This window comes from Rissa tridactyla, chromosome 2 (genome assembly GCF_028500815.1).
Source record: "Rissa tridactyla isolate bRisTri1 chromosome 2, bRisTri1.patW.cur.20221130, whole genome shotgun sequence".
Lineage (NCBI taxonomy): Eukaryota > Metazoa > Chordata > Aves > Charadriiformes > Laridae > Rissa > Rissa tridactyla.
The window spans coordinates 50,003,373-50,027,605 of NC_071467.1; the positions used below are offsets into that span (position 1 = coordinate 50,003,373).

General features: G+C 43.3%; 1 protein-coding gene across 7 annotated transcripts in view; it reads left to right on the plus strand.

Moving 5' to 3' along the window:
- Positions 1-18,881, plus strand: part of CHST9 (carbohydrate sulfotransferase 9) — a 97,142-nt gene extending 78,261 nt beyond the window's left edge. For all 7 annotated transcript variants that reach the window (XM_054191878.1, XM_054191882.1, XM_054191879.1 and 4 more), the window contains one exon: positions 17,337-18,881. In XM_054191878.1, the coding sequence (XP_054047853.1) occupies positions 17,337-18,434 (1,098 nt within the window). In that variant the 3' untranslated portion in view covers positions 18,435-18,881. The remainder of the gene's footprint in view (positions 1-17,336) is intronic.
- Positions 18,882-24,233: the final 5,352 nt, after the last annotated feature.

Consider the following 24,233-nt stretch of genomic DNA (forward strand, 5'->3'; position numbering starts at 1 on the left):
TGGCACTGATGTACAGCCTGATTAGCTGTAGCATGTTAACTACTGCTAAGGGAAATGCAAGGAAACAAGAACAAACCTTGCACTTCTGTGTAAGTCTTGGCTAAAAAAAGCTTACAGACCGCCAATCAAAATGTGTCTGAAGGCGATCCTTTATGTTTCATCCTTACCACTTAGATTTGTCTGTGTTGTGGTCTTAATGTATACTCCTACATGTGGTTTTGCCTCTCAGAAGCTCTGAAGAACTAACAAGAACATGCGTACTTGCATTTAGAAGCTGAACTTGTTTGCGCAGTCAGACGTTTGGGTTAAAATTCCAGCTATGTTTAAGCTCAGACTTGAGCCTGTCCCTTCTGCAGTGAAGCTGCAGGTTGAGTCAGGAGGCAGGTGAGAGTGCTCCACCCTATCTGTCCCACAGTTTTGTCCCCGAGGAGCTCTTCCCTCAAAGCAGACTCTCTTGCATTGGCATATCCATCTCTTAGTCTTTTTACCTCTCTGTCAGGGAGCATTTCCCTTTCTGCACCTGGGGCTGGGGAGGAAAAGACTGTGATGAAGCAATGTACTTTCTACAGCTAGGCTTGGGCCAGGGATAACTGCAGCTCTGGTGTACTGTCAGCATGTATACACCTTCTGCCAAAGTAAAGAGGTGAATAAAAAAACAAACCTCTAATAAATGATAAGAAGTTTGTTGCACAGATCATGTTGGGGAAAGACTTATGACCTGAAGGATGCTTCAGGTACTCACCTGATGCAATAAACCTATATTAATATGAGCGAAAACTTCACAGCTCAATATAAATTCCTTGGTTTTCCTTGTGCAGTGCTGTACTTCAGTACTCTCCTCTATTGCCTTCATCCTCTCACATGACCTAGCTAGGAAAAGTTCAGTTCATGTGTGCCAGCTTCCAAGTGCTGTGACTTTGATGTTATCTAATAGGTATGTCCCTTGCTCCTGTTTTCCCCATTTGGGGTCATATTCCTCAGTGTTACTTACTTTTTTCCCCCAGAATTAGGAGTTTGAAAATCTTCAGGAGAGCTAATGCATTTAGTCCACTAAAAAAACCTGAACTATTGTTTCACTTTCACATGCTTCATAAAATCACATAATGGTTGAGGTTGGAAGGCACCTCTAGTGATCATCTAGTTTAACCCTCTTACTCAAAGCAGTGTCAGCTCAAGCAGGTTGCCCAGGATCATGACCAACTGGATTTTGAGTACCTCCAAGAATGGAGACTCCACAACCTCTGGGCAACCCGTGCCAGTGTCAAGACTCGCACAGCAGAAAAATATTTTCTTATATTTTGATAGAATTCCTTGTGTTTCAATTAGTCCCACTGCCTCTTGTCCTGTCACTGGACAGCACTGAGAGGAGTCTGGCTCCATCTTCTTTACTCCCTCAACTTCCTCCCATCAGGTATTTATATACATTAATAAGATCCCTCTGAGACTTCTCCAGGCTGAACAGTACAAGCTCTCTTGGCACCTGCTTGTATGTCAGATGTTCCTGTCCTTCAAATACCTTTGTGTCCCTTCACTGAACTCACTCCAGTATGTCTGTGTCCATGTCCATTTATACACTGGGCTCATTCCAGTACGTCCATGCCTCCTGTACTGGGAAGCTTAGAACTGGACACAGAACTCCTGGTGTGTCTCACCAGGGCTGAGCAAAGGTGAAGGATCGACCTCGCCTCATCTGGTAGAAATGCTCTGCCTAATGCAGCCATTGGCTTTTTTTGAGATGAGGGCACATTGCTGGCTCACAGTCAGCTTGTTCTCCAGGACCCCACGGGTCCTTTCCTATGAAGATGCTTTCCAGCTTTCCAGCACCCAGCCTGTACTGGTGCATGGGGTTGTTCTTCCCCAGGTGCAGGACTTTGCATTCCCCTTTGTCAAATTTCATGAAGCTCCAATTTACCCATTTCTCAAGTCTGTTAAGGTCCCTCTGACTGGCAGCATAACCCTCCGGTGTGTTAGCCACTCATCCCAATTTTGTATTGTCTGCAAACTTGGTAAGGGTACACTGTGTCCCATCATCCAGGTCAGTAAAGAAGATGTGAAACGGTTTTGGACTCACCATCGACCCTGTGGCAGTAGCGATTGGCCTTCAGCTGCATTTTGTGCACAACCGTTTCAGCCTAAGCAGTTCAGCCAGTTTTCAGTCTAACTCACTGAACACTTATCTAGCCCGTACTTCACGAGGAGGTTATGGAAGACAGTGCCAAAAGCCTTACTAAATTTGAGATAACATCCAGTGCTCTCCCTTCACCCACTGAGCCAGTCATCTCATTGTACACAGCTACCAGACTGGTCAGGCATGATTTCCCCTTCATAAATCTATGCAGCACAAAGTCCAGCTGGAGGCCAGTCACCAGTGGAGTACCCCAGGGGTCACAGCTGAATAAAATACTGTTTAACTTCTTCATTACATACTAGGATGATGGGACAGAGTGTACCCTCAGCGAGCTGTCAGAGGACACAAAACTGGGAGGAGTAGTTGAGATACCAGATGGGTGTGCCACCATTCAGAGGAAGCTCAACAGTGTGGAGAAATGGACAAACAGGAACCTCGTGAAATTCAGCAAAGCGAAATGCACCTGGGGAGGAATAATCCTGTGCTCTGTCATGCTCCCAGGAAACATGAGGTGAAGCTGACCAGCCAGTAGTTTCCTTGATGTTCCTACTAGCCGTCCTTGAAGACAGAAGTGACATTTGCTTTCTTCCAGTCCTCAGAAACCTTCCCCCATCACCATGACCTTTCAAAGATAATCAAGAACAGGCTCACAGTGACATTCTCCAGCTCCCTCAGCACTCATGGGTGCATCCCATCAGTCCAATGGACTTTTTATGTCCAGTTTGCTTGAATATTCCTTAACCTGATTCTCCTCCACCAGGGGAAGTCTTCCTTGCTCCAGACTTTTCCATGGGTCTCAGGGACATGGGATTGATGTAGGCCAGTCTTATTAGTAAAGACCAAAGCAGTGAAGGTGTCAAGTATCTCAGCTTTTTCAATGTCATCTGTCACCAGGCCCCATCCCCATTCATCAGTGGGCCCGCATTTTCCCTAGTCTTCCTTTTGCTGTGGATAGACCTGTGGAATCCTTTTTTATTGCCTTTCACGTCCCTCCCTTGTCTTTCCTAACCCCATTCCTGCATGATCAGACAGTGTCTCTATATTCCCCAAAGCCACCTGTCCCAGGTTCCCCCTCCGGTATGCTTCCTTCTTATGTTTAATATTTTTCAGAAGCTCCTTTTTCACATATGCAGACCCCTGCTATCTTTGCTTGATTTCCTCCTCATGGAGATGAACCATTCTTGAGTTTGGGGGAGGTGATCCTTGAACTTCACCCAGATGTCCCAGACCCCTCTCCTCTCCAGGAGGATGCCACGAGTTTCCTCTAAGCAGGTCCCTGAACATCCTAAAGTCTGCTCTCCTGAAGCAGGCTTCAAAGCCTGCTCTCTGAGTTGTGATCCTGCTTTTTGCCTTGTTCTCTTTTCAGGATCCTGAACTCTGCCTTCTAATGGCAACTGTCATCACCATGACCTTCCCATCTCTGACCAGTCCTTCTGTGTTTGTGAGGTCTGGCATCCATCTTCTCACTGTTGGCTCTTTGATCCCTTTCATTAGGAATTTGTCATTAATACACTCCCCAAACCTGGATTGCTTGTGTCCTGCTCTGCTGCTCCTCCAGCAGATACTGGGGTGGTTAAATTCTCCTGCGAAAACCAAAGTCTGCGAACATGAGGCTTCTTCCAGCTGTCTGCAGAAGACCTCGTCTACTACTTCTTCCTGATCAGGGGTTCTGTCACAGACACCCACCACAGTGTTAGTCGTGTTGGTCTGCCCTCTAGTTGTGACCCACAAGCTCCCCACTGACTCATCTGTCCAAAGGCAGAGCTCCATGTGTCCCCACTGCTCTCGGACTGAAAGGGTGACTCCCTGCCTTGCTGTCCCAGCCTGCCCTTCCTGAAGAGCCTGTATCCATCCATGGCAGCTCTCCAGTCCTGTGAGCTGTCCCACCGCGTCTCTCTGATCCCAGTGAGACTGCACACAGACCTCTAATTCCTCCTGTTTGTTCCCTGTCCAGCTTGCCCTGTACAGGCACTGTGGAGAGGCACCCAGCCATGCGGGTTTCCCAGAGAACGTATGAGGGCTTCCCCCATCATGCTGTCCTCTAGGTACTTGTTTACATGCATATGTTTGAAGTGGTCACCTCTGAGCCCTGTCTAGTTGACTATGAGATCCCTCCACCTCCCTCTGTGCATTTTGTTTACCAGTAAGCATTTTTTTTAAATCAATTCTCCATTCATTATGTGATATCTGATCAAATAGGAAAATCAGACAGGAAAAATTGTTCAGGTTTGCCCTACACATAACATTTTCTTTCTTCCAGGCTGATCAGGGCTGCTCCTGAAGCACCATCCTCTACCCGCTTCAAGTTCAGATAACATAACAGTCCTTCACTGATTAAATAATGTATAATACCAAGACAGTGAATCTCAGAAAAATGCAGGAGGAAGTATTATTCATATAAGAACAGCAGGCAGTTTTATTTGAGAACCTTTTCAGTATCCTATTGGAGGAAACCATTTCTCAGGCTATATAGACAGGAATATACATGCAGCGTTTGAAGATAAAAATATCTTCAATTTTATGAAGGATTATTCGTCTTGTGAAAAAAAAGCCAAAACAACCGAGTCTTAGAGTGTGCAACAGACTTAGAAGACTGGATGTTCAACAGAAGTATTGAAAGAAGTGGTGTGAGGTTTGAGCAATGAAAGGCAGTACGGGCTGGGAAGTTGGATTGCAATCCTGATTCTCAGATTTCTAAGTGTCCCTTCTCACTCTGTAAAATTGCAAGGGTTTTCTACCAGTGTTAATCAGAAGTTCGGAATCACAATATTCACATTGGGTAGGCAATTATTATCTTTGCTTGTTTTGCAGACATGGAAAAATGAAGTGTGAAGGTCAAGGGACTTGCTCAAAGTTACAAAACCAAACACTGTGGTTCTGGCCAGTGCGCCCACCCTTAGCCACAGTGCCGTTCTTTCTCATTATTCCTCTGCTTCAAGGTGCTTGAACTAGTTAGTGTTTGGGTGGCACACCGATCATCTGTGGCACTGCTTGCAGATTAATGCATACCAAGCAGATAGCGATACAAAAACACTGCTACAGAATATACTGGGTATTTTCTTTTACCTCTGATAAACATGAGTTAGCCCCCTTCAGTGAAAATAGGGCATGCTGCCTTTCAGTCAGTGTAAGGAGGGAGTGTGCAGTGGATAACCCCCTTTGTAAATTCACTGCCTATTTTGTCCCAGAATGATTTACGTGTGCAATCAGTTCTCAAGTATTAATATTTTTTTGTAAAATTGAACACATGGATTTGTTTAAAAGTGCATGAATGTAGGCAAACACAGATTTGAGATATTTGCCATTGCATTATACATTTCTGTTTATTTTTTATTTACCAATAAAGTCATCTAATTTGAATTAAATGCTAATTGTGATTGAGGGGAAAATGCTTTGAGACCTCTAGAGATCTTACTGTCTCTTCCAAAGCAATTTGGGGGAAATTGAATTCTTCATGCCTGAATATACATTAATATTCTTCAGCTGAACATAGTTTCATTTGGAACTTTTCTTACCATTTCTAAAAGAGCAAGATGTCTCGTTTATGCTGGGAGATAAGTGTGTTTACCTGCAGACAAGATAGAAATGGATTCTGTTTACCAGCAAAATATCCCTGTGGATCTTACCACAGCCACTAATGTGAGAAATAGTGCCATGTATGCAGAAGCACAGCGTTACATTACGGACCTATCTTCTCAAAGGGGATGGTGGGTTTTGTGGGGAAGGAATACAGCTGTTTATCATCTTCATTTTTACATCTCACTGGTTGTAAATGCCCTGGGTGCTCTAGGGAGATCTGTTCAGTCACGCTGCCAGGCCATCTCCCTCTCAGTCTTCCTGCAGTAATGTTTGAAGCCTGGGACGATTTTAGCCAACTTTGGTACAGTTACAAGAGAAGAGCTCAGCGATGTGAAGGGTGGTGGTCGCTGGCAAGAGCGGAAATTTTGTCCTCACTAGGGAAAAGGCATATCTCAGCTCCGTATCCATTTCAGGAGAGGGCAGAGAGCTGGCTGGCAAGCATGAATGCAGGTGGTGAGCCATCGCGTTGCCCACTGCTGCCAGTTGGGTATGGGCAGGAGCTGGAAGTACAGGCCAGGGAGAGATGGGATGGGATGGGGAAATGTGATTGAAACACCTCCAAAACTAGGCTACCACTTGTGTCACCGCTTGTAAGAATATTTTCTTGAACATCTTGTTTGTAGCTTGACATTTGCAGCCAAAATAATTCCTTTAAATTAATTGAAGAAAGGATTTGGTACCCGACTTGAAACCTTTTGGGCTTAGAATTACATTGTTTCCCCGTATAACACACACGCTTTGCCTTGTTCTTATTCCAAATATCTTCATGGGCATCCAAGCTCCACATTCAGCTACTCAGAGCAGACATCTAAGCAACTATTTAAGCAGCTATATCTTCATTACAGTTCAGGGGGGACAGGTTTGGAAGGAAACTTAAGTCCCGATCTCCAGTAACCTCTGCTCATTCATCACCTCCCAGTGGACGCAGCTTGTAGGCTTTTTCCTCTGTGGGTACAGGTGTGCTCCAGTGTTGGCAGGACTGAGCCAATCCAGGCACTTCTTATCTCAGTGTGGTGGAAACCCAGAAATGGCTATCTCGCCGGGAATGCTCACACCTGCTAAATTGAACCACGTGAGGTACAGGTAGGCTGGGCGGTCTTCTTAACATGCTGTTGGGATGCCCGTGAAAACTAAGTCAATGATTCCCTGAGACAGGGAAGCCTAGGTTCATTTTCTTCCCCTGCCCAGGCAGATTCATGCCTACAACTTCTGCCTGTAAGACCCATGTTATATCACTCCAGTATATAAAAATGAACTAGAGAGAGGGAGAGGCTCGTACAATGTCTGGTGGTTAGAGCACTCCCTGGACAAGGGGAGCCAGGGTTTCAGTCCCAGCATGCAGGGTTAGTTAACCTTCAGGGTTAATGCCCAGCAGTCACCCACCCAGGAAATAGGTCTACTCGTGCAGACGGGACAATAGGGACTGGGTCTCCCCTGTGCAGCGTGGGTGTTGATCAGCAAGTGTCAATACACGGTCCCTAAAACCTCTGGGTAAAAAGATGTTGGTGTCTAGCCTCAGGCATCTGCCCTTGTCTTTAGAGAGGAAAATAGATGTTGTTTAAAATATGAAATGTGCTCAAAAATGCCTGCCTGGCTTGCGTTGTGAACATGCAAGAGGCATTATTATTTTCTTCTGCATAAAATGACTTTATATGAATTACCGTGAACTTGGAAGTAACAATTTTGAGAATTGCATTTGTCAATAGAGGGAACTGTTTAGGTTATTTGACTTGCTTCTGTGCTTTAAGTTATGAAAAAGTAGGCACGATAACATTATTTAATGAACTCAAATAAGAAACCAAGATGTAATATACAAAGATTACCTGAAAGTGTCATCTCCAGATTTAAACTCCCTGTATACATACAGTAAACCTACCAGTCAGTGGAACCTAAGAGTCTTTTTCTAATATTATTTTTCATAAAATGAGTATCGCCTGCTTAGTTTGAGTCCGTTTTGAATTTCAGGTTGTTTAAGCTGCTTTGCTATGACATCGTTCCATACAGAAATAAGAGTGAGTACTGATGAAGATTTATGGCCACTGACTGCAGAAGCTGACTTAGGTTTTATTAACAGAGTATACACAGAGGAGGAGGACTGAGCTCAGAATTAAAATACTGTTTGAACATCCTGGTACCCAAAATGAGTGTGACTGCATAGGAATGACATTGGGCTAAATACGGCCAAGTGTTAAGTGGTCCATGAGCTGAAGGTTGCCTTTTATTAACAGTGCATCTTAGCTACCCGTCTAGGCACAGGCACTCCGTGCAAACTGGATGCAGGCTCTGTTCAAAGACAAGCTGTCTGGGCTGCAATGTCTCTGTGCTTATTTACAAGTCTGTAAGTTATACTGCAAAAAAACAGCCCCATGAAACTGTTGTCAGAAAGCTAGAGAAGCAGCATCAGCATTGCACTATCCAGAGGCCAATTTATCATTACTGTCAATCGACCTTGACAATGATTTCTTTATTAGTAATAAGGGGGTAGGTTGCTTGTTTTTATTTTCAATACTTGGTTGCTGTTTTCTTGGTGAATCTTTAATCTGTCATGCAAACTTACATGCTACTTAGTTTCTGATAACAATAGCATCTTTATTGGTACTTTTTCTCTTAGCCGTGCTTTGATCTTTCTTATCCTTCCCATTCTGAGCATGTTTTGGAGAAACCAAATGTTTTGACTGTGAAGGCAGAAACAGGAGGGAGTTAATTCCCGATTTGAACAAGAATTGGCAAGTAAAATTAGAGATTAGTTTCCTACATCCAAGTTGCTGACCATATGAATTGGTTTGTGGAAGTGGCTCGTGCAGACTGTCTTGCCTCATTTAGCATGGGTGACTTCGTGCTTTCTGTAGATGAAGGCAGGGGGCAGGAAGAGGGGAGAGAACACCCAAATTAAGAAATAATTTGCACAGATTACTGTGCAAAGCCAGCAATCCTCCATCTGTGTGGGTCTTGGGCAAAGACAAAGGATTTCTTTCTGTCCCCTTATTAAATGGGGATGAGACTACTATATATTGAGCCTCTCCAGTTTCCCCATTGCCTGTGGGTCTGGATTGTTCTCCTGCAAAACCATCTCTGGATTGATGCTCTTCTTTCAAATTTTTCCACACCAGCTCATCACCTGACACTTGGCCACACTGCATAAAAAAAATATCTCTTTGCCTCTGCCCTTTCCTTCTTCACTCATTTTGCCTGTGCCCTTGCACAGACTCCAAATCACCCTGCCGTGAGATGCTGAACTTTCTGCTAGCAGATTCAAGGGGCAATAGTCACTGATTCACAAACCTGTGTTTTGAAAAGCAGCATTTAAAATGACTGGTGTCTGTTGATTAAAATTTACCTGCAGTATTTTTTTTTCTTACTGTGCTCAGTTATTCTCATTTGTGTCTGGGTCTGTGTTCACAAGTCTGTCTCTTGAACCTGATTGTATTTCAGCTACAAACTATAAAGTTTGCCTCTTAGTCTCTGCAGGAAGCTCTGAGCACCTCCTATACTCGTTTCTTTTTTCTATTTTTTCCCCCCAGCTCATTTAGTAACCTTAGAGATGCTTGGTACAAGTACGTGTGTTTTAGGGATACATATCTCATAGGAAAATGTGGTGTCTGCTATAGTAAGGTTTTGCCTGTCAGCACTGATGGTTGCATATACAAAATACTCCTAGATCTTAATTCAGAGGAAAGATAAGCTTGCTGCTGTTTTGTGTTCTTTTGAGAACTTTAGTGGCAGAAAGAACTATTAAAGTTCAAAGGACAGTTGTTCCATTCTTCCTCTTCCATAATGGAATTGTGTCTGAGCCACAAGGTATCTCTGACAGAAGTACCTCCAGTAAACTTGCAGTGTTCACAAGGAATATACAGGTCACCTCTGGCTTGTGAGGAATGCAGCAGTGGTGATTTGCCATGAATAAATTAGATAAGCCAAAAATTCGTGACTCCACTGGGAGGTGAGGAGCTAGTGGTGCCTGTCTCTGGAGTAGCTGTTTTAAGCACAACTGATGAATCAAGAAGTTTATCTCCACTGCACAGAAGGTGAAACACCTCATCAGCAAATATTTCCTGTCACTTGTGGACAGCCTGGATAGTCTCTCCATTGGGAGCTCCTGTAGGGATTTGTTTGGCTCATCAACATTACACTACACAGCTGCTACGATATGAGAAAGTTATAGAATCATAGAATTGCCTAGGTTGGAAGGGACCCTTCAGATCATCTAGTCCAACCATCAACCTAACTCTGACAAAAACCATCACTAAACTATATCTCTAAGCACTATGTCTACCCGTCTTTTAAAAACCTCCAGTTATGAGCATATTTATATGTTAGCTCAGATACCATTGTAGTAAATGAGTCTGGCCATTCTGAATTACGGTTTGCAAATAGTCTTGTAGCACAAAAAAGTTAAGGATAATCCCTATTTTTGGCAGGCTTAAGAAAACTTGCACATACATGTGTAAGTATAGTTCTACATGTTTTTACAGTTAAAGTGAGGTAGAAATAGCTCCAGGCTTCACTGAAGGAGTCAGGCAAACTTTTCCTCAGATTTCAACTAAATTTCAATTCTGAACCATCTACCGCAGTGATGAACCTCTGTTGAAGAAATCCTTCTAACTGTGCCCACTTCTGTAGAAAACTTGATATTTTAAGCAAATGAGGTTAGGTTTCAAAGACTCACATGCACCTACAATCCAAGTAAGAAGATGTTTCTTTTATAGCCTTCCAGTATTCAAGCTGCCTTCATCTGAACACCCAAATTAAGAAACTGATTTCCATCAACTGATCAATGAAGAATCAGAGAGTGAATCAGAAAATGACTCTTGAATCAGAACAGCCTTTCTCTGTCTGTTTTCTACAGGGAGATACTGGGGAACAAGTAAGGTCCTGAAATCATGTGGTCATTACAATACAATCCCCACACAAGAAGCAATGTAAAGAAAAAAATTTGTACAGTGAAATAAATCATAGAATTGTAGAATCATTTAGGTTACAAAAGACCTTTCATATAATCATAGAATAGTTTGGGTTGGAAGGGCCCTTTAAAGGTCATCTAGTCCAACCTCCCCTGCAATGTGCAGGGACATCTGCCACTAGATCAGGTTGCTCAGAGCCCCGTCCAGCCTGACCTTGAAAGTTTCCAGGGATGGAGCATCTACCACCTCTCTGAGCAACCTGTTCTACTGTTTCACCACCCTCATTGTAAAAAATTTCTTCCTTCTATCTAGTCTAAATCTTCCCTCTTTTAATTTAAAACCATTACCCCTTGTGCTATGGCAACAGGCCCTGCTAAAAAGTTTGTCCCCATCTTTCTTATAAGCCCCCTTTAAGTAATGAAAGGCTGCAATAACGTCTCCTCGGAGCCTTCTCTTCTCCAGGTTGAACAACCCCAACTGTCTCAGCCTGTCCTCCGTGGAGAGGTGTTCCATCCCTGTGATTATTTTTGTGTCCCTCCTCTGTACCTTCTCCAACAAGTCCATGTCTTTCCTATGCTGAGGGCTCCGGAGCTGGACACAGTACTCCAGGTGGCATCTCACAAGAGTGGAGCAGAGGGGCAGAATCACCTCCCTCGACCTCATCAAGTCCAACTGTTAACCTAGCACTGCCAAGTCCACCAGTAAACCATGTCCCTAAGTGCCACATCTACATGTCTTTTAAATACCTCCAGGGATGATGACTCAACCACCTCCCTGGGCAGCCTGTTCCAAATTTGATAACCCTTTCAGTGAAGATTTTTTTCCTAATATCCAGTCTAAACCTCCCCTGGCGCAACTTGAGGCTGTTTCCTCATGTCCTATCACTTGTTACTTGGGAGAAGAGACTAACCCCCACCTTGCTACAACCTCCTTTCAGGTAGTTGTAGAGAGTGATAAGGTCTCCCCTCAGCCTCCTTTTATCCAGGCTAAACAACCCCAGCTCCCTCAGCCACTCCTCATAAGACTTGTTCTAGACCCTTCACCAGTTTCATTGCCCTTCTCTGAATACGCTCTAGAATCTCAATGTCTTTCTTGTAGTGAGGAGCCCAAAACTGGGCACAGTACACGAGGTGGACCCTCACCAGTGCCAAGTACAGGGGGACGGTCACTTCCCTAGTCCTGCTGGCCACACAATTTCAGATCCACACCAGGATGCTGTTGGCCTTCTTGGCCACCTGGGCACACTGCTGGCTCATATTCAGACGGCTGTCGACCATCACCCCCAGGTCCTTTTTTGCCAGGCAGCTTTCCAGCCACTCTTCCCCAAACCTGTAGCACTGCATGGGGTTGTTGTGACTGAAATGCAGGACCCGGCACTTGGCCTTATTAAACCTCATACAATTGGCCTTGGCCCATCGATCCAGCCTGTCCAGATCCCTCTATAGAGCCTTCCTACCCTCAAGCAAATCAACACTCCCGCTCAACTTGGTGTTGTCTGCAAACTTATTGAGGGTGCACTTGATCCCCTCATCCAGATCATTGATAAAGATATTAAAGTATCCAGTGCTCTCAGTTCATGCTGAACTTTGGCACTGCCTGAGCAGGTCTGGTACCAAAGGTCTGGGGTGTATCTGCAAAGATACAATATACTCCGAGCATGTATTTCAAACTCCTTTTGTCTCATCGTTGGGGGGGACTTTGCTTCTTCTCATGGGTAAGTTTCTGTATGTACTGCAGAACCCCTGCCTGAGTTGATCAGAAAACACAAATGCTCTGTCCTTGTAAATAATTATTTTTCATAAGTTTTGTCTGTAAAAAAATATTTCAACCTGCTCTTGTCTTACAGAATGCAAGTTTTCATCATCTTTGAATACGCTTGTGTTTGCAGAGCACCCATATTAGCTATTTAGTATAACAGTGCTGAGAGGGTCCTCAGGGCTCTCAAACTGCAACAGCCAAGTGCAAGCCACAGAAAAAACAGAGCACGGTATGCTCCCAGATGATTCATGCCGTTGCTCCTAAGAAGCATCTTAGAGGGCTGTTTCAGGAAGTGCATTTTAGGGCAGAAGATGTATTAGCTAGATGTTGAGAACCAAACCATACATTACTAATACTTACAATGGAGTTATTTAGCAGCACAGAAAAGCATGATAAAACGGAATATTTCTTTCCTCCACTATTCTTTGTCCTACATTTTCTGTTGGGCTCACTTAATTTTATTATTCTTGTTAGTAAGAATGAATATCCAGCACTAAAGCATTTCGGAAACACAGCACTGCCTGCACTGCAGGCTATTAAATCTTTGTAAATCAGCCCTGGAATATCATCCTTTCCAATACATCATTATCTTTTTGCATGGCGGGTTGCTCTAATTGCAAACTGTCTAGATGAGATCCCACCTGTGCATTGTAAAACCACCACAAAGTGTAATTGGATGAGTCTTAACCGTTCTTGGCAGTAGTCAATCTCTTCAACCCCAGTGGCTTGCGAAGGTGTTAAAGGAAAGGACAGCATCAATGTGTGTAAAAGAAGGTATTGCCTCCTTTTTCTTACAGTGAGGAGAAATCCTTTTGTGGATGGGGAGAAGCAGGGAATCTCCAGCAATAAAAATGTCAAAAAAAATTCCATGAACCCGTTAATGACTCAATGCCTTTTCTTTCAGCAGCTTCACTGAGTTGCCTGCCAGTAGCCGAATACCACACTAACACTCAGTTAAATGCCTTTTCCCCTTGTATTTAAACTAATTTTAAAATCTGTCTTCACTTCCTGCCTAGCTAAAGAGAGACAGAGGCGATGTGCATACTCTTCTGAATTGGACACGTGGCCATTTCTTAACTTCCTTTCAAGTGTGTTAATGCAAACGGACAGCAAGGCACTCTGTGTAATTACTGGCAAGGGTGTAACACTTCACTGGATTTTCATTCTCGGATGAAATGTACACAACGTGCTGCGTAGGTTGTCAGCATGGCTCAAGGACTGTCTAACCAAGGTGACCATGGAGTTCATCTCCCATGCCAGGCAGCTGGTTCCCAAACTTAGCAGCTCTTTGGAAAGCCATGAATGGTCATCCCTGTACTTGGACACTTGGCTTGAAGAGTTTGGTAACGACTGCTTGTATGGGAAGATCTGTATCCAGAGTCAGTGACTGATATGGGATTACCAGCATGCTGCCTGTTGTTTTTTGTATGTTCAGGCATTTTCCAAAATAATAGTGCTCAGCAGCTTGTGAGGTGGCCTGTTAGCAACGTAGATATAATGGAAGAGGGTTTGTTAAAAAAATGCTTATTGCTTTTACAAGTTTCTTCTTTTCCTCTTCCCGCTGTAAAAAAAAAATCAACAAAACATGAAGATGTACATGGAGAGGAAGCCAAAGGAGGCTCCTCACTTTGTGTAAACCTAGTATCATAAAACATTAAAATCCTTTCAGAGTGTGTGGCTTTCAGCTCTCATGCACATAACAGTGGTAGCAGCTAAATATGCCAGACTGTCAGGTAGTTTCGCTTAAGAAATATGGCACTATCTATTAAACAATTTCTGTTAGTTCCCAAGAAAACTTTCTAATTAAATATTTCTCATCAGAAGTAACAGCTGATTCATCCCTTTATCATGACTAGCTATTAACCTAGTTACTCCTGGCAAGGGTACAGGAAGGTTTGATTATTATATTTTTTTTGAGTTGGAAAACTTCCATAGCAATGTAACAGCCATTTATGCCTTTGAAAATCGTCATTATCCATTGCCATTCTTAGAGGAGGTTGCAGCCAGCATTTACTGCAAGCACACTATCCCTCGTGGAGCTTATAATAACATTTATTAGCCAATACTGTTGTATTCACTACGGGATATGTGTCTCAATGAGAAGGGGAAGTGGAGAGGGGAAGCGACTAATAGTATTTTACATATTTAGATAATTTTTTTGTCCTCAGAACTTCCTGTGTCATTGTTTTTCCCCTAGGTGTTTTTTTGTTTTGTTTTTTTTGTTTTTTTTTTACTTTTCTGGTTGGGGCTTTTTTTTCCTGATAAATTCTTTCTTCTTTTGCCTCATCTCGCTTGGAGGGAGCCCCTTTCAAGTGACTCCCACTGTGCAGTGTTGTTCCTTTAGGGTGTTACCTGAGATTTCTCTGAATAGTTCTGCCCATCCTTCTCTGAAGTCTTTAATCCCATGAAAAATCCTTCAGTAGTGGTTCCTACAGCTGCATTCACAGTTTCTGAGACTGAAATGCAATCCTCTTCTGGTATCTCCTTGGATTATCGCCTGAGGTTGGTCCTGGATCCCATGCGGACTGTTTGAAATGGAACAAAATCGAGACCACACACCTTTCAGTCTGTCCTTTTCCCTTCGGGCCTGGTGGAACCAAGGCATCTTCCACTAGTTCAGGATGGCAGGCTGAATTCAGGAGGCTGAACTTTCCTCTGAAGTGTCGGGCTCATTTTGGTGGCTTTAATTTGAAATTCAGATGGTTTAAGTGTCTTAGCACTGAAATATCTCCTGAAATAGACTGCTAAATTCAGATTACATGCCATAGGAAGTCGTGAGGTACTGCTGCTCTCTCTTGAATTTTCTCTGCATTGGGGAACACCAGTACAGTCACATATCACTGGAGACTGTCTTCTAAACTATAAAATTCCCAGAGCCACACTGATGAGTTTACAATCTTTGGTTACTTTAGCATTGTAGTATAACTTTATTGCTACTTCTGCTGAGCCTGGTATTTGGGGGTTGATTTCTGTGTATCCCATATTTTTCATTTTCAACTTTTTAAGTTCCAGGTCTTCCTTTAAAGGTCAAATAATTTAACTTATTTGTAAGTCTGTGGTTCTGCAGTAAGTCGCCATTCACCGTCATGCTGAAATTCCCATTAGGTTTATAGTCATGCCCTGTTCTATTACTAGTACTACCTTCGGTTATTACACACTAACTATGCTCTTTCTGTCCTAGGGCAGAAGGGAGAAATCTCTAGGCACATATGTTTCGTTTGTTTTAAAGAATTAAATATTAGACAACAGAATTAAAAAACCAAATGATATTAGAAAACCTGACCACATCAAACTGAAAGAATTCAAGTATCCTTTTGCATCTCTAAAAACACCAACATGCCCTCTCTCACAGATGTACAAGCCCTGCATGGCTCTGTTCTTTCATTTGCTTTCACCAATACAAAAAATCATTTTACTCAGTTCAGTGAAAACAAAGACCTGATCTTCAGTGGTTTGCAGCAATACAGAACAGCCTGGTCCCCCAGTTTTGTTATTGTCATTGGAAATAATTACACTGCAAAGATAGGCTAACTTTTCCTGGAACTGCTTGGTTTTGCATAGGCTTTGTTTCAAACTGGAATTCAAATTGTGTTCCATGCATTACCATTTCTTACATTATTCCTCTGAATTTTTAACAGTCTTATTTGAGTCGGCCTATGAACTTTCACATCCTCCCAAATCCACACTTATGGTCTGCCAGTCCACAAATCAACTTTTCAGTAAATGTTTAATCAGTTTATGGTAGAAGAGTCTTTTTCATGTAGATTTCCAAAAAAGTTAGACTTACAAAAGCAGTCAGGCAGCCTGTGCACATGTGTCCATCTAACCATTTGGCTATGCGGTATTTGCAACAGGATGTTTAAAAACCTGTTGATCAGCGTCCCCTCTCTCCAGAAGTCTAATGAAAATAGGCAGCTGCATCGATGTCCCAATGCAGCAGGCTTGGCTACTGACAGGAGAAAAAAATCTACTAGCTGTAGTAGACATACAAGAATCCACTTGGGAATCAGAGAGTGAAAATCCCCAAACTGCACGAAACTCTTCAGTCAACTTGCGTGATACAAGACTGTAAAGAATTTGATGGCGAAACAGAGATCCAAGCTTTGCCATTTCTGCAGCTTGTGGACTGCATGGTGACTGGGGACATTAAAAGAGATGTTTGGGAGGAAAGTCTCAACTTTTCACATTCTTCGCAGGGTCACTAGTTGATGGTTAGTTGGTTCATGTCATTAATGTTGATGTTTAAATAAGTCAGATGGAATAGGCTCTAAAGGCACCTATTTTGCCTTAGCAGTTGTGAAAGTAGCCAGCTCAGGTGCAGACATCCATGTTGCAAACACCTGTATGTGCATGCAGTCTGATGTATCCCACTTCCATGATCTATCTGTAGGAGGACAGGAGTGGGACCTTTTTGGCGGGAGGATTTCGTCTGTCACCACACCCCACTCGAACCCACTGATGTCAGCTATTTAGGAGCCCTGGGTTCGTCCCCTACCACCACTGGGGGACAAGGTCTGCTCCAAGTCACAGCAGTGGAAGCAGATCCAGCAGCTGTTAGCGTGACTGTGCCAGTGTGCTCCAGAGAGCTGTTAGTGGCCGTGCAACTCAACCAGTGCTATCGAGGGGGAAAATGTGTTCAGTAGAGAAAAGCACCTGGCCACACCTACCAGGACTGTCACCCTCCCTATGTGAACCTCTTCTGATTTCTTAAAAGGTGTGTCTTAAGCTATTTATTTTTGTAGGAAGACCTACTGTGTGCTAACGGGTAAGCTTCAGAAGCATGTATTTCAGCAATTAGCCCAGCATGTTGCTAAATTAGATGTATCCGTCAAGTGGTTCAGAAAAGACTTTATAGTACTAAACGTGGCTTGGTCCTGAGCACGCACCACCATCCTGCTGCTGTTGCAATGTGAATGGGCTGGGCTGGGCTGTCGCTGTGCTGTAAGCTCTGATCCTTTCCATGTTTGCAGGATTTCACGCTTCCACCTCCAGGAATGCCAAGGAGAGCTGCGTTGAGCAGGAGTGCTCCTCCTGGCCTCAGTAAGCACGAGATGGCCGCCTTGGGCAGCAGGAACTGGCGGGGCAAGGCTGACCCTTTCGGTGTGGTGGCTGCATCCTTGGTGAGCCAACTGTCTGACCAGCAGAAGATGAGCGAGTCACCTCTCAGCTGGTTCAGAGGGGTGTATTTACCTCCTGCTCTGCGCCCTTTAAACAAGACGTTAGTCAAGGGTGGCAAGTGGAAGGATGTGGATAGCGCCCAGGAAAAGCGCAGGTCCTTCCTGCATGACTTCTGTAAGAAATACAACAGCAGAAAGCAGCTGCGAACTCACCTCGTGCACCTGGTGTCAAGAATTTATGTGGAGGACAGGCACAAGGTCCTGTACTGCGAAGTACCGAAAGCAGGCTGCTCCAATTGGAAAAGGGTCCTCATGGTACTCAATGGTCTCGCCGCTTCAGCACACAACATTTCCCATGATGATGTGCACTATGGAAAGCATCTAAGGAAACTGGACAGTTATGACCTAAAAGGGATATACACACGTTTGAACACGTACACCAAGACTATATTTGTACGTGATCCTATGGAAAGACTGGTATCTGCCTTCAGGGATAAGTTTGAGCATCCAAACAGCTATTACCATCCAGTATTTGGGAAGGCAATAATAAAGAAGTATAGACATAATGCAAATGAAGAGGCATTGAAAACAGGATCAGGGGTTAAGTTCAAGGAGTTTATCCAATATTTGTTAGATTCCCATCGCCCAGTAGGAATGGACATTCATTGGGAGCAAGTCAGTAACCTCTGCTATCCCTGCCTTATCAACTATGATTTTATAGGAAAGTTTGAAACCCTGGAAGAAGACGCCAATTACTTTTTGCAGCTGGTAGGTGCTCCAGCTGAGCTGAAGTTTCCTAAATTCAAAGACAGACATTCCTCTGATGAGAGAACAAGTGCAGAAGTAGTGAGGCAATACTTAAAGGAATTGTCTAAGGAGGAGAGACAGCTGACCTACGACTTCTATTACTTGGATTACTTAATGTTCAATTATACATCACCAATTGTATAGCTTCGGGCTTCTATTAGATATTTATCATTTTGGGATTCAAAACAACTACTTTGATATTAGCCCTGAAAGAAAACAAAGTTACTGCTAAGTGGAGTTGTCTTGACTTAGTGGGGGGTTTATAAGCTAGAGTGACATCAATCGACATTAAATTATAGGAGAATGCACCAAAAAAAGACCTGTAAACAGCAGAAATTGCACTAAAATGCCTGAAAAAGCTACTTTTACTATTATGGATTATACTGTGGAAGTGGTATCACAGCCAGCTGTTGCATTAGCTTACCTAATGTTCTTTTAATGGTTTAAGATAAAAGCATTCAGAGTAGCATGATTCTTTTTCGGTGTGTCTGCTTTAGAAATTGATTTTGAAACTATTTTTGAATGTATTTTTTACTTTCTGTCACTTATTAATAAAGAAGCATTGGCTAATTTTCTAAAATGTTTGCAGCATTCTCAGTTGCAAGGCTTGGTTGTTTGATTACCATTAGACTGTAGCTGGTTTTAGACTGGATTGGTTTTTATTGAAGGGTGCTCTTGAATACAAATGCATAAAACTACGAATACCACAGCAGCTTAACTGTAGAGCAGAGTAAATTTGGGTAAGCCTGCGATCTGGAGTCACACTCCACTATCCCGTTTTGATGGATGCATTAGAGTTGACAAACATGACCCTCCTTTCAGAGAATTGCCACATACATTAAAATTAACATTTTAATTTACAGTGGAGTCAACCACACAATGCATACCCTGGTCCAAATATTCAAGATAGTCTCCATCTTTAGCGGCAGGGCAAAGTCTGAGGGTGGTAGCCATGGATCATTATAAGGTCTGTACTGAGAATCAACTTCATTGCAACTGCTGTGACCACTCTTGGTCTGCCAGTGTCCAGTCATCAGTCCGGCTCCTGGCAATTTGTTGCACAGAAGGTGTGTGCACCCATTGCCTCCCAGACCATGGACTGGTTTTGCCCCAGAGCTCCCTGAAGTCATGTGGGGTTTGCTGTCCTTCCTGCCTTGTCATCAGCCAGCAAATCCCAGGGATGGGGAGGGTGCTGCAGTCTGGTGGGACGAGTATTGGTGATTTGTCCTAGAGGTGGTTGTGTCCGGAGTCCCACAGTCCTCTTCCCTCTCCTCCCTCAAGTGCTGTCTGACCAATGCAGGCAGTCATTCCTGCAACCCACAGTTGCACACGGTGTTGTAGGATGGGTGGCCAGGGTGTCCCAGGAGGAGGAGAAATCCCTGTAGAATGGATAGGGAGAAATCCCTGTGCCCTTCCAAAGTAAAGATGACACCTATTCTTTGCTTCCTGGGGTGGTTTGGAGCATCTTGCTCCAGCGTCTTGGTATAGCAAATTCTAAACTATGCAAGTAAAACTGATGCAAGCAAAATGTCCTTTTCCTCTATTCCCAACCAGTGATCACAACCAGCCCTATTGCTGTCCTTTCCCTCATCTCAGGCAAACGTACGGCTTCAGTCCTTCCAAAGGAGTAATTGTGGGTCCCTTCCGAAAGGAGAAACCATTTCCTACGTACTCTCGCTGCTTGTTTCTCCCTCAGTTTTCTCCTCAGAAGAGGTAAAAAAATCACCTCCAGCCTCTGCAGTGCCAGACCGTCACCAAGCAGACTCTGCATGTCTCTCTTTGCATCAGGGCAAGCCGCGCTGGGGGGGAAAAGTAAAAGCATACTGGGCAGCCCAAGTCAGAGGTGGTGCTGTATGTGACCAGCAGCACCTATAGGCAAAGCCAGCCTGTTCACGAGGAGAAGGAAAAAGCCCACAAGCCCTCACCACCATCTCCACCATGTGGAGAGAGGTGCAGGTGTTCAGCACCAATGTGGAGGTGCAGGGATGCCCCGGATAGGTAGCTGTTGGTGTGCCTAGAAGAACCCCTAGGTGTCAATACCAGCAGTGTCTGGGATGGGATATCCAACTGTTGAACTGCCCTGATGCATGCCTTTCCTCAGGTGAACAAGGTGTCCCTAAATCTCCCCCTTTACGGTCAAGATGGTGTCTGACTCCCACCTCCCCTGAGAGAAACCACTTCTGTTTCTCCTATGGGCTCCATCCCAGAGCAGGGAGCCCCCGAGCTGTGCGGCTCTGCCCAGGGCATCTCAAACCAGGACAGGACATGGCTGAAGGCTTGGTCCCCAGGCCACCATGCTGGAGAAGTGGCTCCTTGCAGCAGCTGTCACGCTGGGCTCTAGTACGCTGCTGCTGCAGTGTTGTGCGCTGTGCCAGTTAATGGCTGTTATTGAGTTCCCATGTATCTTTACCCACCACAAATTATTATTATTTTTTTTTAATTTAGCCATGCAATATCATGACTGTTTTTCTCAAGTGGGACAACGCATTAGGACTTTAAAGAGCGGCTCCTGCCAGAGTTTTGATTTTGTGTCATCCAGCTTCCAAATTCATGTGAAAACTGCCTTAGATTTCACTTAGATTTGACCTTGGTGTAAAAAGCATCTTTTCCGTTGACGCAGCAGAGCTCTCTAGATCCTCTGCTCTTGTAAGTATTGATTCCCACCTCAAGTCCTGAATGAATCTCACTTGCCTTGTAGGGAGGCCATTGAAGATGTTAAATAAAAAATAAGTGTACACCAACTTTTGATGTCTATATATTTTCTTTGTCTTGTCTGTGGTGGATGTGTGTTAATCCATTGTTAGTTTACAGATGAAAAGATGGCTTATGTACCAATATATGAGGAAAAAAAAAGTTTAACATGCTAATAAAGAATGGAGGTCAATTTATATATAAGTTTCATATTAATTCTTTAATTCAGAGAAATAAATAGTAGTAAATGACAAAGTCTCTGAAGAACTTAAGCTTAACCTTGAGCTTTCTTTAGTGACAAACTTTCAGCATCTGATCAGGGAATGAAAGAGATTTTTCAGGGGGAGGATGTAATTGTATCGAAAAAGCTGTACAGTCTCATAAGATTTCATCTACTAACTGATCTTAGAAAAAACTATTGTTTGAGTCAAGGGAGGGGTGAAAGAAGTTATTAGCAAATGTTTGGCTTCTGCAAATGAGAGGGAAGATGAGATTGATTTGCATGCATCCGTGGACGTAGACATCAGGTCCCTGGATTGTCATCTTGAAAATCTGGTAGAGTTTGCATTTGTGATTTAAAAGGGGAGGACACTACTTAAGGACTTTAAAGCATGTATGTGCACAGAAGTGTAATTGTTTTAGCCGCACTGTTGTTCTATGGCTCTGGTGAAAGTAATTTGACTTCTTTGTGTGCTCAACCTCAAATTTCATAGCCCCTAACTGCACTTAAAAATTCATTTTTTGAAAATCTAACCCAGACTTTTGTAAAGAAGAGCCTCTCCATAGTCATCTTCAGCGACCTAAGGGATTCAGATGATCTCAGTAGCAGAATCTAGATTGTACTTTGCCTCATTAACCACATTTTGAAAATCACCAGCCTGCTTTGCCAGGAATTAAGTTACATGATTTAAAATTAACATAAGAGTTTAGCATAATTGAAGTGGGACTGTGATATCTGACTTATGGGATTATAAGAGATAAAGGCATAATTTGCGGCATAAAAGATAACCTCTATTTTTAAAAGTAAATTTTAAAAGGTCAAAGTGTGAGGTTGGGTTGTAACTTGGCTTATGTTTTGTAAAACTTCTAGGCAAAAACAAAAAGTGAAGGTCATCTGCTATAACTAGTGTAAAATCCCACCTCCACAACTGTGCACAGATGTTTGTTTTACTCAGAAAATTATATTGAACGTGTGCAGAAGAGGAATGAAAATACACTCCGCAACATTTGGTGCAATTACGCTTACACGAAAGATCAGCTGCAGCATGCAGAGCCTCTTTTGAGGGGCTTCATTACAGTAAATGCTTTTTAGTTATGAACATTTCTTCATTTGAAGATCTCTGAGCACTTCTCTAATGCAGGTCAGTTGTCAGGGCAAGTCAAATGTGCTGTAAAGGCATTACAGCGAGTCCGCGGGAGGGCTGGAGGGGGATGAGAGTGCTCCCTTGGCTCATTTGTCTCTTCCAAACAGCAGACAGTCGTGCTTAACCTCCTGAAATCAAAACTTGATTTTTGGAAAAGATAGTTCCATATTTGCCTTTCTTCTAAAATGAATCAGTGTTAAATAAAATTAAATTATTTTATTTAATAATAAAGTTGAAATATTTTAACGAATCAAGAATTAAATATAAATAAAAATATAAAATAAACTGCATGGGTGTGCGTTCTCAAATTCTGATATATTTGCCCATATAAGGCAGTTTCCTGTTTCCACGTAGGATTTGGCTTGCAAAACTGAGACAGAGCCATTACACTCATCTCTTCTAAAAATTGTTGCTTGCTGGAAGTCAGAGGTGTGCAGCTACAGTGCAATCAAGCATGGCCCATCCTCTTGAAATGTCCTCTGGTGTAAGTGCCCCAAAAGGCCAAATTTATTGGAGCTACTCCTGCCTCGGGCTCTTCTATCTTAGTGATGTGTCATTGGAGATCACCACTTTAATTTTAACTGTAGTTTGAATTTAAATGAAAATTACAATATGATACTTTGCAAAAGTTTGAGAGGAAAATATTTTAATAGAGCTTTGTATTGTCGATGTAGGTTATATATAAAAGTCTTTGTTTTATGTGCCTTCAGGCTAACAATGCATCAGATAAGTATTTTTAACCGTAACGTTAATACAATTTTATCAGCTGTGTAACCTGCTGTGATGCCTTTAAAACTAAATGAATCTGGCCTTGGAACCTAATGTTTGAAGTCAGACCATAAATTATTACACTTTATGAAAAAATACAGATGCGCTTGTCCTGCATCATTTACAGTTCAGAGGGCAGGGCAGGAACAGAGTTCCAGGGAGTGTTACTGCCTGACTCTGCAAAGGGAATCAGTCCATAACCCCAGATGCCTGGGACTGATCTGCCTTCTGAAATGTGGGTGGTTGGGGGGAAACACTTATATTATTTAATTTAATGAGAATTCATAAAAAAAAATATTTTGGCGGAGAACTGCTGAGCTCTTGGTGCTGTAGCTAATTGCAGTGAGTCCCACAGATTTCTTGTAGCTCTTCTTGTGGCTGGATCCATCAGACACCTGGATCCTCCTCTACATCCTCTAACTTCACGGACTTGTTGGACAAACTGGAACTGTTCTCTGCCTCAGTTTCCCAACTGGTAAAGTGGTCCAGTGAATGGAAGGTAATTATACCATGTGGCTTCTGCTAAAATCATTGAACTCTGTGAATAAATAGCCACGTTTAGATTATAGGTGTTAGTATGGAATTTAACTCATAGGATGATCATCCCCTTTCTTTATGTTTTGTTTCCAATGGCTCAGAGGAAGCCAAGGACTTCCCAGCTTTGTTCCAGCCGAGAAGTGCATCATTCAGCTCTGTTCTGGGCAGTTGGCAGCCTTAAGAATGCAAGCTCTGTTTCAAAACACTGTGCATCTGTCAAGCCTGCCCAGGCACTGCCTCAGCAGAAAACCAGTGCCAGGTTGTCTGACCAGGGGAAAGTGCCCCTCCGGTTCCTTTTGTACAGAGGAGAGCAGACAGGAACAGGCTGAGAATCTTGTTGTCTCATTTTATTCTGAGCCTAAATAAAGAGAAGCTATTTTAGTTTGGTGCAGTAGCCCTAAATAAAGCGATGCTCAACTGGAGGGTTCTGCAGAAGCCGTGGATCCCATCTATGTATGCAAACTCCTGCCTTCTCTCAAACACCAGGGCTGCATAACCCGGTACCCAGGGCCACGTTCCCCCAGCCCTTCCTGAGGTCCTGCCAACCCTTGTGACAGCCTCCAGTTCACCTGGCTGCTAGAGA